The sequence below is a fragment of the Salmo trutta genome, chromosome 14 (assembly GCF_901001165.1).
Source record: "Salmo trutta chromosome 14, fSalTru1.1, whole genome shotgun sequence".
NCBI classification, from domain to species: domain Eukaryota; kingdom Metazoa; phylum Chordata; class Actinopteri; order Salmoniformes; family Salmonidae; genus Salmo; species Salmo trutta.
In genome coordinates, this window is record NC_042970.1 from 12,186,850 (window position 1) to 12,201,909 (window position 15,060).

A 15,060-nucleotide genomic window follows, 5' to 3' on the forward strand; every position below is an offset into this window, starting at 1 on the left:
GCCCCCTCTTAGGGCTAGGGGGCAGTATTCGGAAGTTCAGATAAATGACGTGCCCAAAGTAAACTGCCTGTCACTCAGGCCCAGAAGCTAGGATATGCATATAATTGGTAGCATTGGATAGAAATAATGTCTGTGAGTATAACAGAACTGATATGGCAGGCAAAAACCAGAGGAAAATCCATCCGGACATTTTTTTTTTTTGAGGTCACAGGCCATATCTATGGGATATACAAATAAATAGCTCCCAGATTGCAGTTCCTATGGTTTCCACTAGATGTCAACAGTCTTTAGAAAGGGTTTCAGTCTTGTTTTTGGAAAAAATAGCAAGTATTTGTAGTCTTTCAAGGTGTCCCTCGTTAGGACTTTAGTCTTGTGGAGCTTGTGAATGAGGGCGCGCACTTTGTTATTTATCTCCGGTATTGAACATACTACATTCCGTCTTAAATTGTATCGTTTATTTACATATTACGGTACCTGAGGACTGATTAGAAGTGTTGTTTGGCTTGTTTGGACAAAGTTTACCGGTAACTTTTGGGATTCCTTTGTCTGCATGTTGAATGAGTGGAACGGGTGGATTACTGAATTAAACGCGCCATCTAAACTGCCTTTTTTGGGAGATAAAGAAGGACTTTATTGAACAAAACGACCATTTGTTGTGTAGCTGGGACCCTTGGGATTGCAAACAGAGGAAGATCTTCAAAGGTAAGTGGTTTATTTTATCGCTATTTCTGATTTTTGTGACACCTCTGATGGTTTGGAAAATGTTTTTAATGCTGGTGTATGCGGGGCGCTGTCCTCAGATAATCGCATGGTATGCTTTCACCATAAAGCCTTTTTAAAATCTGACAACACGGTTGGATTAAGAAGAAGTTAAGCTTTTAAATTATGTAAGACACTTGTCTGTTCATGAATGTTTAATATTACAATTTTGTCATTTGAATTTGGCTAGCGGGATCTGTGCGTTAAGAGGTTTAAGCCATTTTGCCACAAATTTGGACGTATACTTGGGGTCATTGTCCATTTGGAAGACCCATTTTCGACCAAGCTTTAACTTCCTGACTGATGTCTTGAGATGTTACTTCAATATATCCACATAATTTCCCTTCCTCATGATGCCATCTATTTTGTGAAGTGCACCAGTGCCTCCTGCAGCAAATCACCCCCACAACATGATGCTGCCACCCCGTGCATCACAGTTGGGATGGTGTCTTCGGCTTGCAAGCATCCCCTTTTTACTCCAAACTTAACGATGGTCTTTATGGCCAAACAGTTCTATTTTTCTTTCATCAGACCAGAGGACATTTCTCCAAAAAGTACGACTTTGTCCCCATGTGCAGTTGCAAACCGGTTTTGGAGCAGTGGCTTCTTCCTTGCTGAGCGGCCTTTTAGCTTATGTCGATATAGGACTCATTTTTAGTGTGGATATAGATACTTTTGTACCTGTTTCCTCCAGCATCTTCACAAGGTCCTTTGCTGTTGTTCTGGGATTTATTTGCACTTTTTGCACCAAATTACGTTCATCTCTAGGAGACAGAACGTGTCTCCTTTCTGAGCTGTGTGACGCCTGCGTGTTCCCATGGTGTTTATACGTGCGTACTATTGTTTGTTCAGATGAACGTGGTATCTTTAGGCATTTGGAAATTGCTCCTAAGGATGAACCAGACTTGTGGAGGTCTCCAATTCTTTTTCTGAGGTCTTGGCTAATATCTTTTGATTTTCCCATGATATCAAGCAAAGTGGCACTGAGTTTGAAGGTAGGCCTTGAAATACATCCACAGGTACTGTCACGACTTCCACCGAAGGTGGCTCCTCTCCCTGTTCGGGCGGCGCTCAGCGGTTGTCGTCGCCGGTCTACTAGCTGCCACCGATCCCTTTTCCTTTTCGTTTGGTTTTGTCTGTCTTGTGTTTCACCTGTGTCTTGTTTAGGTTAATTAGTGGGGTATTTAATCTCGCCCTACCAGTTTGGTTTTGTGCGGGATTGTTTGTGTACCTGTCGTTGGTTTGGGTTGCATTTTATTTTGTTCTGTTAGACAGGTGTATTTTCTGGACTGTGTTCCGGATTATTTTAGTGGGCTGCTGTTGTGGTCCTGTGCTGTTCTATGGATGGACTCTTTAATAAACGCCTTCTCTATATTATTACTCTCCTGCACCTGACTTCACACCCACCTCTCCTAGGGAGCTATTGACAGGTACACCTCCAATTGACTCAAATGATGTCAGATAGCCTATCAGAAGCTTCTGAAGCCATGACATCATTTTCTGGAATTTTCCAAGCTGTTTAAAGGCATAGTCAACTTAGTGTATGTAAACTTCTGACCCACTGGAATTGTGATACAGTGAATTATATGTGAAATAATCTGTCTGTAAACAATTGTTGGAAAAATGACTTGTGTCATGCGCAAAGTAGATGTCCTAACCGACTTGCCAAAACTATAGTTTGTTATCAAGAAACGTGTGGAGTGGTTGAAAAACTAGTTTTAATGACTCCAACCTAAGTGTATGTAAACTTTCGACTTCAACTGTAGTTATTGACATTTCCTTTTGCTGCAGGAATATTTTTCTGCTGTAGCGAAATGGTTAAAATTAAGATCCTACATCTGTATGACAATTTACGGCTAATATTATAAGGAAAGTGGTGATGCATTACCCACTTTGAGATTATACTAAACTATGATGGTTTCTGCTGTCTTTACTTATTTTTAGATCTAGGTGCTCAATTCAGCATTGGACTGTCTGATGTCGACGTTAAGCTTGATGCAACAGCAGAGCTACTCTGCGAAGTGAGCTGTCTGAACATTGATGGGGTCTGGTATAAACATGGAAAACAGGTCAGTACATTATTCTTCAATCAAACAAATAGTGTTGTTCATAATTTTTGTATTTAACCTTTTTTTAACTAGGCAAGTCAGTTAAGAACAAATTCTTATTTATAATGACGGCCTACCCCGGCCACACCCAGACGACGCTGGGCCAATTGTACGCCGCCCACTCACTGCCGGTTGTGATACAGCCTGGAATCAAACCAGGGTCTGTAGTGATGCCTCTAGCATGGAGATGCAGTACCTTAGACCACTGTGCCACTCGTCCTTGGTCCAGGAGAACCACAAGGTGTGCAGGATTTTGCTCCACATCAGGATTGAAGAACTCTGCATTAAAGAGGGACTGTAGTGGCTGATTTTGCCTCAGTTTTCCTCCTCCTCGCAAAAAAATGCTTCGAAATCTAGATTTGTGTCTTGGAGGCGTAGTTTGATGTGGGTGTTTCTTGCATGTGTCTGAGTTTGTAAATTCACTCTGACAATCTACTCCAATATTAACACTCTGGTTTGAGAGTCCAAGAGAGAAGAATAATTGATGATTTTAAAACCAGCCTAGCCTACACCCGGTTGTTATGACAGGGTTCAGTAAGCAAAAAAAAACTGTTCTCTCAGTTCTGTGTGGAAGTAGCTAGCAAGCTAGCTAATTTTAGCCAATTAGCTTTGATGCTTGACTGATATTGTGAGATCCGAACGCTACCCTTCAGCTGGAGCGACTTGTGTGCGCTCCGAGAGAGAATTCATGAACAAACACTATCTTAGTGGGCATTACATGAAATCAAAACCCAACCTTCAAATATATCAAGGAAAGCAGAGACTTCACAGGTACTCCTAATCTCAGACTTTATAATTTAGAAAATACTGACTTTTCTTTTTAAATGATCAGTTTTAAAGTTAAATTACGTATATGACTAATACCGATGCCACATAGGCGATAGGCTGTTTTCAACCGGGATTTCTTTTTTTTTCATCACATCCTCTCTATACGTCCTCTTTAAGCGTACTGTATATAGACAATAGTTATTGTCAGATGGTGGGGCGATCAACATTCAATGAGTTTAAGTGAAATCCTGACAGGATAAACACAACTACACGGAACAAAAATATAAACGCAAGCTGTAAAGTGTTGGTCCCATGTTTCATGAGCTAAAATAAAAGATCCCAGAAATGTTCCATACACACAAAAAGCTTATTCCTCTCAAATGTTGTGCACAAATTGGTTTACACCCCTGTTAGTGAGCATTTCTCTTTTGCTAAAATAATCCATCCACCTGATAGGTCTAAAATATCAAGAAGCTGATTAAACATCATGATCATTATGCAGGTGCACCTTGTGCTGGGGACAATAAAAGGCCACTCTAAAATGTGTTGTTTTGTCACACAACACAATGCCACAGATGTCTCAAGTTTTGAGGGAGCGTGCAATTGGCATCCTGACTGCAGGAATGTCCACCAGAGCCGTTGCCAGAGAATTGAATGTTAATTTCTCTATCATAAGCCACCTCCAACGTCATTTTAGAGAATCTGGCAGTACGTCCAACCGGCCTCACAATCGCAGACCACGTGTAACCACGCCAGCCCAGGACCTCCACCTCCGGTTTCATCACCTGCGGGATCATCTGAGACCAGCCACCCGGACAGCAGGTTTGCACAATTGAAGAACTGTCAGAAAATGTTTCAGGGAAGCTCATCTGCATGCTCATTATCCTAACCAGGGTCTTGACTGCAGTTCGGCGTCGTACCCGACTTCAGTGCGCAAATGCTCACCTTCGATGGCAACTGTCACGCTGGAGAAGTGTGCTCTTCACGGATGAATCCCGGTTCAACTGTACCAGGCAGATGGCAGACAGCATGTGTGGTGTTGTGTGGGTAGCGCTTTGCTGATGTCAACATTGTGAACAGAGTGCCCCATAGTGTCAGTGGGGTTGTATGGGCAGGCATAAGCTACGGAAAACAAATACAATTGAATTTTATCAGTGGCAATTTAAATGCACAGATATACCGTGACGAGATCTTGAGGCCCATTGTCGTGCCATTCATCCGCCACCATCACCTCATGTTTCAGCATGATAATGCACAACCCCATGTCGCAAGGATCTGTACACAATTCCTGGAAGCTGAAAATGTCTCAGTTCTTCCATGGCCTGCATACTCAACAGACGTCACCCATTGAGCACGTTCAGGATCGACGTGTATGACAACGTGTTCCAGTTCCCGGCAATATCCTGCAACTTTACAAAGCCATTGAAGAGGAATGGGACAACATTCCACAGGCCACAATCAACAGCCTGATCAACTCTATGCGAAGGAGATGTGTCACGCTGCATGAGGCAAATCCAGATCTAATCCACATCCGTACCTTTTCTTCCCCAAGTTATCTGTGACCAACAGATGCATATCTGTATTCCCAGTCATGTGAAATCCTTAGATTAGGGCCTAATTAATTTCCTTATATGAACTGTTGATCTTTGAAATTGTTGCATGTTGCGTTTATATTGTTGTTCAGTGTATTTCAGTCATGGAAGTGAAAGTAACCATTCGGAAAGATTGTGTGACAGATGAACAACAAACAAGAATCTCTTTTCAGTCTGCTGTTTCAATCCCTACTTCTGTGATCAGGTAACTCCTGATGACAGGGTGAAAATCATCACAGATGGAGCCTGTCACAAGCTTGTCATTGATTGCTGTCGAAAAGATGATGGAGCAGTCTATCGCTTTGAGGTGGATGGTCGTATATCAGAGGCCACACTCACTGTTCAGCGTAAGTAACATAGACTGTTATATTAACATGTCATTACACCAAACTGTTTCCAATAGGTGGGAAATGACACTGCCTTGTCACCTGACATTCGGTGACACAAGATGACCTCTGATGTTATGTCTCTTTTATGACGGTGTTATGTTTTTGTCGGATAAAATTGTAAAACTATCATAGACAAATGTTTATCACCTGTTATACATCTGTGTTCGTTCTACTTTACACCCCCCCCCCTCCAACCCTGTGACTGTTATGGACATGGATAACAATTCATCACCTAACTTGGTATGTAACATTTTAAGTAACATTTTGTTGTTCTGTCATTTATAAGACACAGTAAATATATATTTTAGAACTTGTTCATCCATAGTCATTATGATAATGTTGTACAATGACAATAGTGACTATATATACACACAGTCTTTGTGCATGACAATTTTGGCTGTCTTTACTTATTTATAGATCCAGCTGTTCAATTCATTTTGGGAGTGGCTGATGTCCAAGTTAAAATCTGCACACCAGCAGAGCTGTCCTGCAAACTGAGCAGTCCGAACTGTAAGGGGGTCTGGTATAAAGACGGATTTCAGGTGAGTGCTGTATTCTTCAATGACACAAATAAAGTATTCAGCAACCTTTTGCTCCAGCCCAATAATATTTGATTCAGAACAATAGCTTGATGATTAGTTAATTAATTGGATCAGGTGTATTAATGTTGGACTAGGAAATCCTCCACCTCATAATGGTATAAATAAAACCTTTATTCACCCTGTCAAAACCATCATCAAAGGGAAAAAGTACCCATTAGCAAAGATTCTGTTATTGCTGATTGAGAAACAAGAGTCTGTTTTCCCCTATTAGATTTAAATATATTCTCTTTCTGTGATCAGGTACCTCCTGATGACAGGGTGAAAATCATCAAAGAAGGAGCCTGTCACAAGTTGGTCATTGATAACTGTAAAAAAGACGATGCAGGAGTCTATCGCTTTGAGGTGGATGGTCGTATATCTGAGGGATCACTCACTGTGCAGAGTAAGAATGGACAGTTACAGTATGTGGGTTACATCCAGGGTTATGAAAAGCTTCAGTAAGGCTGTTGTTCCCTTGATTTGAGAATTTTCTTTTCTTTCATATTTAAGACCCACCAACATTCAACATGGATTCTCTGAGAGAATTCTCCAAGCCGGTCATTGTGAGAGCATGTGAAACGGCTGAGTGGAAATTGGCCTTTTCGGGTGGTGACCCAATGAAGATCAAGTGGATCAAGGAGGATGAGGAACTCCTGGATGGCCTCAATGTCAAGATAGAACAGACTGACATAAAAGCCGGCTTGTGTCTTACCGATTGTCAAAGGAAGAACTGTGGAGAGGTCAAAATCAATATCAAAAATGACTATGGTACACTGGAAGCCACATCCAGACTGATTGTTCTTGGTGAGTTAGGAAGCAGGATATGAAATTAGATTCCTGGCAAGTCCGATGCAGAACATTTTAACAAAATGCCTCAATGATGACATACATTTCGCTTGAAGACTTTTGTGGAATATCACTAACATCTCATTCTGTTGTTAGGCCACGTTTTCATTTTCATAGTTTTCTCCCAACAGACAAACCCACTCCACCACAAAGACCTGTGGAAATTGTGGAAACTTCTCTAACCGCCATTGAATTCAAATGGAAACCCCCAAAGGATGACGGTGGCTGTCCAGTCAAACACTACATTTTGGAGCGCCAGCAAGTGGGGGGAAGCAAAACATGGACAAATGTAGGGGAGCTTCCAAATGACCCCCTTAAATACAGGGATACTAATGTAAAGCCTGGGAAAAGATACTGTTACCACATCAGAGCCAAGAATGAGGAGGGAGTCAGTGATGTGTTGGAGACAGAGGACATCCAGGCTGGCATATTGTGTAAGTATTGTTAAAAATCCATATATTTTAGGACAGATCTCTCAATCATTTCAGTTATCAAGAGGGACAAGACAGGGATGCCTGATGTCTATTTTCTTTCGCCACATAAACTCTAGAATCATAATTACAACTCATGGCTCATTCCGGGGCATAGAGATTGGGGGAGATCAACATGCGATCTCATTGTATGCAGATTACATTTTACTTTATTTAACTGAACCAGAACATTCTCTGTCATTTATTTTACTATTGATGGATACATAATGCTGCATCAGGATTCAAAGTGAATTGTGAATCATCATTTCTCAAGCGTAGAAAGTAAATGTAAGTGGAAATGGACAAAGACACATGAAATACCTTGGAGTACTGACTCCATGCAATCTGGAGGAGGCCAAAGAAATCAATTACTCTCCTTTGAATTCAAACCTATCAATTAATGTTCAGAGACTGAGATCTCTCCCTATCTCTATGTTAAGTAGGGTCAACATAATCAAAATGAATATATTACCAAGGTTGATGTATTTATTCCAGACCCTGCCCATTTCAATTCCATCCAACTTTTTAAATAAAATAAACTGCCGGCTCTCCAACTTTATTTGGAATGGAAACATCTCAAGAGTCAAATTGACTGTTTTACAATTACCCTATAAAGCTGGAGGTCTTGGACTACCTCATATGAATATGTATTACTGGACTGCACAACTGCCTTCCCTTAAACAATGGACAGCTGGCTATACTTGTGCAGGGAGGAGTATCAAAGCCATAAATATAATACCTTATGATTTACAATATATTCACTATTTTGGTTCCAAGGCGTTGAAGAAAAAACAGACAATCCAAAATTATATTGAATCGCTTCAACAGAATCTGGATGAACCTAAGGAATTGCCAAGTTATATCAAGGGTTGATTGAAACTTTACCTAATGGTTCAGAACCTAAAAGGAAAAAATGTGAAACAGATCTTTAGGAAGAAAATGAGGAGAACCATTGGTCACAGATATGTGAAAATGCTCATACCTGCTCCTACAACTTAAGACATAAACTACCACAATTGAATAACATAATCATAGGACTTACTACACTCTTGCCAGAATGCATGTATTGCACCCAGAAATGTCATATCTCTGTTGGAGACGTAAAAAGCACAAAGGAACCCTATTACATATGCTGTGGTCCTGTGATAAACTGACACCCTTTTGGGATACATGCAGCTATCATCGCTCTGGATAAAAGCGTCTGCTAAATGACTAAAATGTAAAATGTAAATGTAAAATTTCATTATGTCTAGGAATTTATATCCATCCATCCACGTTATGTCTGTTGGGAAATGTAAATATAGGTGATCAATATTAGAGAAAGTTGTGCAATCAAGGTCTAATTGCTGCAAAAAAATTATAGATTGGAAAGCCTCATTCACCCTCAATAACTATTTGGAGGACTGAACTATCTAGTTACAGATTTGGTATATTATAAAGTTAAACAAAAATCTAAAATATTTGACAGAATTTGGAAAACATATGTTGATCACATTATTAAATAATGTTTTGTGAACTGACGAGGTCTACACTGAGTGTACAAAACATTAGGAACACCTTACTAATATTGGGTTGCACCCCCTTTTGCCCTCAGAACAGCCTCAATTTGTCAGGCCATGGACTCTACAAGGTGTCAAAAGCATTCCACAGGGATGCTGGCCCATGTTGACTCCAATGCTTCCCACAGTTGTGTCAAGTTGGCTGAATGTGCTTTGGGTGGTGGACCATTCTTGATACACACGGGAAACTGTTGAGCATGAAAAAAAACAGCAGTGGTGCAGTTCTTGACACACTCTAACCAGTGCGCCTGGCACCTACTACCAAATAAAATAAAATTGTATTTATCACATGCGCTGAACACAACTGGTGTAGACTTCAGTGGAATACTTGCTTACGAACCTTTCCCAATGATGCAGAGTTTGTGTTTGTGAAGTCCTATTATTTTTATCGAAACAAAGCAAATCAGTATTTTTACATGAAGAGAGTGTTCTGCCTGACATTACATCCAGCTGGATCGTTCTCTTATTCTACACAGAACATCTTTTTGTTATACCGACTTTACATACAGATTCTGTCATTTCTAGGAAGAATTCTCCACTGTGATTAGATTTGGCTCTATATGCATGGTAATGGAAAGCAGAATAACAAGTTATTCTCTCAGGTTACCCAGGACCCCCTTCGGCACCCAAAGTGGTCAGTGCCTTCAAGGACTGCATCAATCTGGCTTGGTCTCCCCCTATCAACACTGGAGAAACTGAAATTTGGGCTTACAACCTTGAGAGACGCAAGAAGGGAAGCAACTTTTGGAGCCCGGCGAACCTAGACGGGCCTATCAAAGGTGCGGCCTCCTCATAGGCAATGGCGCAAGGAAATATATCTACAAATGTGTTAATTTACCTGGAAGTGTACAACAAGAACCTTTTGTAAAAATATATAACTTGCAACCGCGACTCATCACACTTTACTTTTATGTGTAAGACTTTGTAAGTATGCTCTGGCATAATGATACTCTGAACTTTTTTATTTTCTCTCAGACACAACGTTTGCATTGAAAGATGTTATTGAGGGAGCAGCTTATGAATTCCGAGTGTCAGCTATTAACATCTCTGGTGTCGGCGAGCCCAGTCCTCCCTCTGTTATAGTCTTTGCCAGAGATCCCAAAAGTAAGTCATGGTCATCAAAACCATTTATGTTTTTGAAATATTAGAACAATCAGTTACACCAATAGCCTGGCAGAACTAGCCTGATCGCTGTCTTCACCCTGAAATAGAATAGTGAACGCAATGATCAGGCTGGTTCCTACGTAATATTGCACATGTCAACTAAAATAATAACTACTGTATCACATTGCTGTAATTCCAGAACCCCCTGGTAAAGTCATAGACCTAAAGCTAACAGATTCCAGTTACACCACGTTTTCTCTGGCTTGGACTAAACCAAAGGAGGTGGAAGGGGTGGAGGATGAGGCCAAAGGCTACTTTGTGGAGATCAGACCAAATGAGAGCCCAGAGTGGACTCGCTGTAACATCAACCCCATCATCCCCACCTCCTTCAATGTGATTGGCCTGAAGGCAATGGGAATGTACTGGGTGAGAGTGATCGCCACAAATGATGGAGGCGAGGGCGAGCCCCAAGGCTTTGATAATTACATCATCGCCATGCCTCCTCCTGGTAAGGAATAGCAACTAATTTAAATCACTATTGTGATGTTCAATAGTGAATATCGTATATAAGTCGACTGTATCCCTGAAATGTAATTTGATATTCAATAAAAAATGTAATCTGACCGATACTTAAATTTTCTTTACCCTGCAAGTGAGGCCACAATTTACAGGAAAAATGAAGAGCTTCATGGTTGTGAGAAAGGGGAATACTGTACGGTTCAACATCAACTTTGAGGTAAAGGGAAGCAAATGCAGCTTTCAGCCAACAAAATCGACTGTAAAAAGATAAAAGCTTTCACTGTAACGACTACTGCTGTATCCTGCTTGTGGCACCAAGTTCTCTGTGTTTACATGCTTTCACATGGTCCACAGGCCTCTCCTTTGCCAGATATCTATTGGTTTAAGGACTGTGTTCCTGTGTCCAAACGTGTCACCATCACCAACTCTGACAGAGGTTCACAGCTTCTGATCCCCACGTCAGAGCGCTCTGATACGGGCATCTTTACCATCATTGTCAAGAACATGGTTGGTCAGGAGACCTTCAGTGTCGAGATCAGAGTCACAGGTGAATGTTAATCATTTTGCCTATATGTTTTTTATAATTTCAACTATAATCTTATGTCATCGGTAGATGAGAATCGTAAGTGAAGTTTTTAATGCCAGTATTAATGCAGATACTGAAGGTAAGTTCAGCTTTCAATCAGATGACCATGTCTTTCTGACCTGGTTCCAGATGATCCCAAGCCTCCTGGCCCGGTGGAGTTGGAACAGAATGTTCCTGGAACAGTGACTGTGACCTGGACTCCCTCCCCAGATGAGAAGAAGGATGACAGGCTGCACTACATTGTGTACAAACGTGACTCTGTCAAGCGCACCTGGAGGATGGTCGCTGACAGCCTCTTCAACCATAAATTCACAGTTATCAACATTCTACCCGGCAGAGAGTATAACTTCAGGGTGTTTGCTAAGAATGACATGGGCCTTTCAGAACCTGCTGTGTCCCCTACATGGGGAACCACAAGGAGAAAAGGTTTGTGGCGACAGCAACTAGCCTCCTTGCATTTGTTGAATGAAAGATCATTGAACCGTAAAACTTTTACCATAGGCCACATCACAGAGAATACTGTAAGTTTGAAATGTTGCCTGTATACAAAACAGTATTAGTTGCGAGGTAATCTTTCTCTCTTTTCTCCTGTAACTCAGAAAAGTTCATACTGGACATGCCAGACGTAAAGGGCTTGGACCTCCAGTGTCCACCATCGTTTTTACTCCGATTGAAAATCCGCACCGCTCCACCAGGCTACGAGTGCTACATGAGCTGTGCTGTACGAGGGGATCCAAAACCCCATGTCACATGGTACCACAACAAAGTCAGCCTCAACACCAACACCAACTACCTTATCACCAACGTGTGTGGGGTCTGCACAATGCTCATATTGAAGATCGGACCCAAGGACAGCGGCGACTACAGTGTCATCGCAGACAGTCCCTTGGGCAGGGCAGAGTGCTCCACCAAGCTCACAGTCAGAGGTAGTATCTCACAGTCCCATCATAATTTTTTCATTACAGGAGCAATCTGTAATTATTTTCAAACACCAGGTCTGAGGCGGAGGGTCTTTGTGACTGTACTGTGCATTAATTGGCTCATAGACAACAATTATTTATTTTCTGTTTAGTGAATTTCATCCTGTGGCCACAGGATATAATGAAGTAGCATATCTTGACCTTTGAGGGTTTTTTTGATCTATGTACCTCAGTTCTACATCATGGAAGTCCTAGTGTGTGATACTATGTGTAGTAGAATATTAATTCTGTACCATTGGTTTGTTTTCCAGAGTGAAGAGTTCACCCAGATGATTGATTGATTGGCAACAGAAACTTATGTATTGACCTATCATATATTCTTTAAATAGACTAGGTGTTGTGTGTGTGGAGGCTCATATGCCCTTTTTCTTTAGTCTAAATGTTACACTCTTGGTTTTCTATGTGCTTACATGCAATGTGTCCTATGTATTCTAGTTGTTAAAACATTGCAAAGCCTGAAATGAACATGAAGAGACAAACACATATCACTAACTTTTGTGAAAGCGTCTTTATATATATAAATAAGTAAAGTGAGGGGACAAATCTACATAGGCTACATATCTTGCATTAGGAAATGAGTTTAGCCTATTCATTGAATTAATATGGGGATTCCATATAATATTGGTAATTAAGAGTGATATTATGTGTAATTGTCTTTCAATTCATTATACAGATGTATCAATCTGTTCATATTTGAATCAAATGATATTTAAGTAAGTTACATTTGTCATTTAGCAGATCCTCTTACCCAGAGCGACTTACAGGTTAAATTAAGGTCAAGTGCTTTGCTCAAGGGCACCTCAACAGACTTTTCACCTAGTCAGCTCGGGGATTCAAACCAGCAACCTCTCACTTAGTGGCCCAACGGTCCTAACCGCTAGGCTATCTGCCACCTTTCAGGCCCTTTTCCAGTACACAACACACTTGACATCATGCACAGATGCGCGCGACTATTGACAGCAGTAAGAAAGCCATCGCCATCTGCACCCATTCAACATAACCTAGATTTACGTTTTTATTACTTCTTAACAAAATAAAATGTTGGGTTCTCATACACTTACAATTATGTTTTGATTATTGCTTGAACAGTGAAAGATTATATTTGGTTGTGATCTTTGCAAAATAACTATTTTGGATTCAGCAGTTGTTAGCTATAATACTAACGCTCATTGACAAAGGCTGTAGCAAAAGCTAGCCAAAGAGATATTTTACTGGTTAAAGTTGAAGTGTTTTTTAAGTATAATGCAGTTGATTTGCGATGATGACACAAACATTATATTAAGCAGGACATGCATACTGTATGAGCCTTAAAATCCAATTATAATCCAAAAGTAGTGTGGCAATGTTTGCAAACACAGAAAGGGGTCTATAAGTTTGTTTTATTGTCACATGCACATACACCACCATTCATCCACCAGTGTCGGTTAACTACCAGACAGATTTTGTGCCTATGCGCCAGAATCTTGCAAGCTGCGCGAGATCTGCGCTTGGTTAGAGTTGTGTCTTTTCTTTTGCACTGAGTCTGTTGTGTGTTATGTGGCAAACATCATTATTACAGTGTGTCACGTAGTGTAGGCCAGAAGGCTAAACTGAAAAACCTTAACTGAAACTCTATATAAAGCCTATATTAAACTTAAACTCTACCAAATAAAATGATGGCCAAGCCACAAAAGCACTTCTGTACAAGGGTATGTATTTACATAATGATTCCGAAAGAAAACAGTGCTGCCACAAAAGTATACATTATGGGGACAGCTAAACAGTGCTGCCCCATCAACAGCTCAATAAAAACGGTCCCCCCTTTTGTAGGGGAAGCCCCTCCCATCAGCACAAACTCATTAATTAATTAAGCAATTATAAACAAGCGTACATTTTCCACTCAGGTAAACATATCATGAATTATCTTCATTGAACCGTTGCAATCAGTTTATCATAATACAATATAGCACAATATATAATACATATACACAACCCCATCACTACTGACATGGTGTCTTCCAATACGCCCATTCACATGAACACGCAATTCAGAACAGTACTGAGAAGCCAGCCGATTGCCGTAGCTCAGATCCTTATTCCAGCATACCCGGAAGCTACTGTCACGGATCCCAGGTACTGCTGCTCATTCTGTTCACCAGTTCCGGAGGTCAACATCACCGTCCTTCTAGGCTTCACTGAACTGGATCATTACCACCAACCCCGGTCTGTCTTGTCTGATTACGCACACCTGGTTCCCATTTCCCCTGATTAGTATGTTATATATGTGCCCTCTGTTCCCCATTGTGCTTGTCGGTTATTGTTCCATTGTCTGTTGGTCGTGTGAGTTGTTTCAGCTTTTGTGCTGCGTGTTTTGTGCATTACGGGTCTCGGCCTGTGTCGTTCTACGAGGTTTACCCTCGCTCTTTTGTATGGGTACATCTCAGTGTTTTGTATATGTGCTTGTTTTGGGTATATTAAAAAAGCCATTATGTATTCCTGCGCCTGTCTCCCGCTCCTTTATACCAGCGTGACAGCTACAGAGACAGAGAGAGGAACAGAAACAAAAAAACAGAGTGCTCATCCAAAACATTTCATAAGTACAATAAACGTCACTTAAATTAAACATGACAGCTTGTCTGCAAATTCCTTAGACCATACCAAACTTTTACTGAAGGGAGTTTAGAATAATGTGTGTAATGCAAACGCAACCTGTTTTGCATGTTATTTTGGCATTTATACGTGTCCCATATCAGTTTGCAAAGAATGTAAAAAAATAAATAATTTAGTTAATGAAACCGCATACAAACATAATGTATTTTT

General features: G+C 40.8%; 1 protein-coding gene across 1 annotated transcript in view; it reads left to right on the forward strand.

Annotated features, from left to right (window-relative positions):
* LOC115207400 (immunoglobulin-like and fibronectin type III domain-containing protein 1) overlaps positions 1–14,858 on the forward strand; it is a 36,486-nt gene extending 21,628 nt beyond the window's left edge. The window contains exons 19-32 of the mRNA XM_029774463.1: positions 2,710–2,828; positions 5,433–5,574; positions 6,040–6,158; positions 6,459–6,600; positions 6,708–7,001; positions 7,175–7,477; positions 9,675–9,851; positions 10,048–10,176; positions 10,376–10,684; positions 10,830–10,912; positions 11,050–11,242; positions 11,411–11,707; positions 11,881–12,207; positions 12,513–14,858. Of these exons, the coding sequence (XP_029630323.1) occupies positions 2,710–2,828; positions 5,433–5,574; positions 6,040–6,158; positions 6,459–6,600; positions 6,708–7,001; positions 7,175–7,477; positions 9,675–9,851; positions 10,048–10,176; positions 10,376–10,684; positions 10,830–10,912; positions 11,050–11,242; positions 11,411–11,707; positions 11,881–12,207; positions 12,513–12,517 (2,639 nt within the window). The 3' untranslated portion in view covers positions 12,518–14,858. The remainder of the gene's footprint in view (positions 1–2,709; positions 2,829–5,432; positions 5,575–6,039; positions 6,159–6,458; positions 6,601–6,707; positions 7,002–7,174; positions 7,478–9,674; positions 9,852–10,047; positions 10,177–10,375; positions 10,685–10,829; positions 10,913–11,049; positions 11,243–11,410; positions 11,708–11,880; positions 12,208–12,512) is intronic.
* The last annotated feature ends 202 nt before the right edge of the window (positions 14,859–15,060 follow it).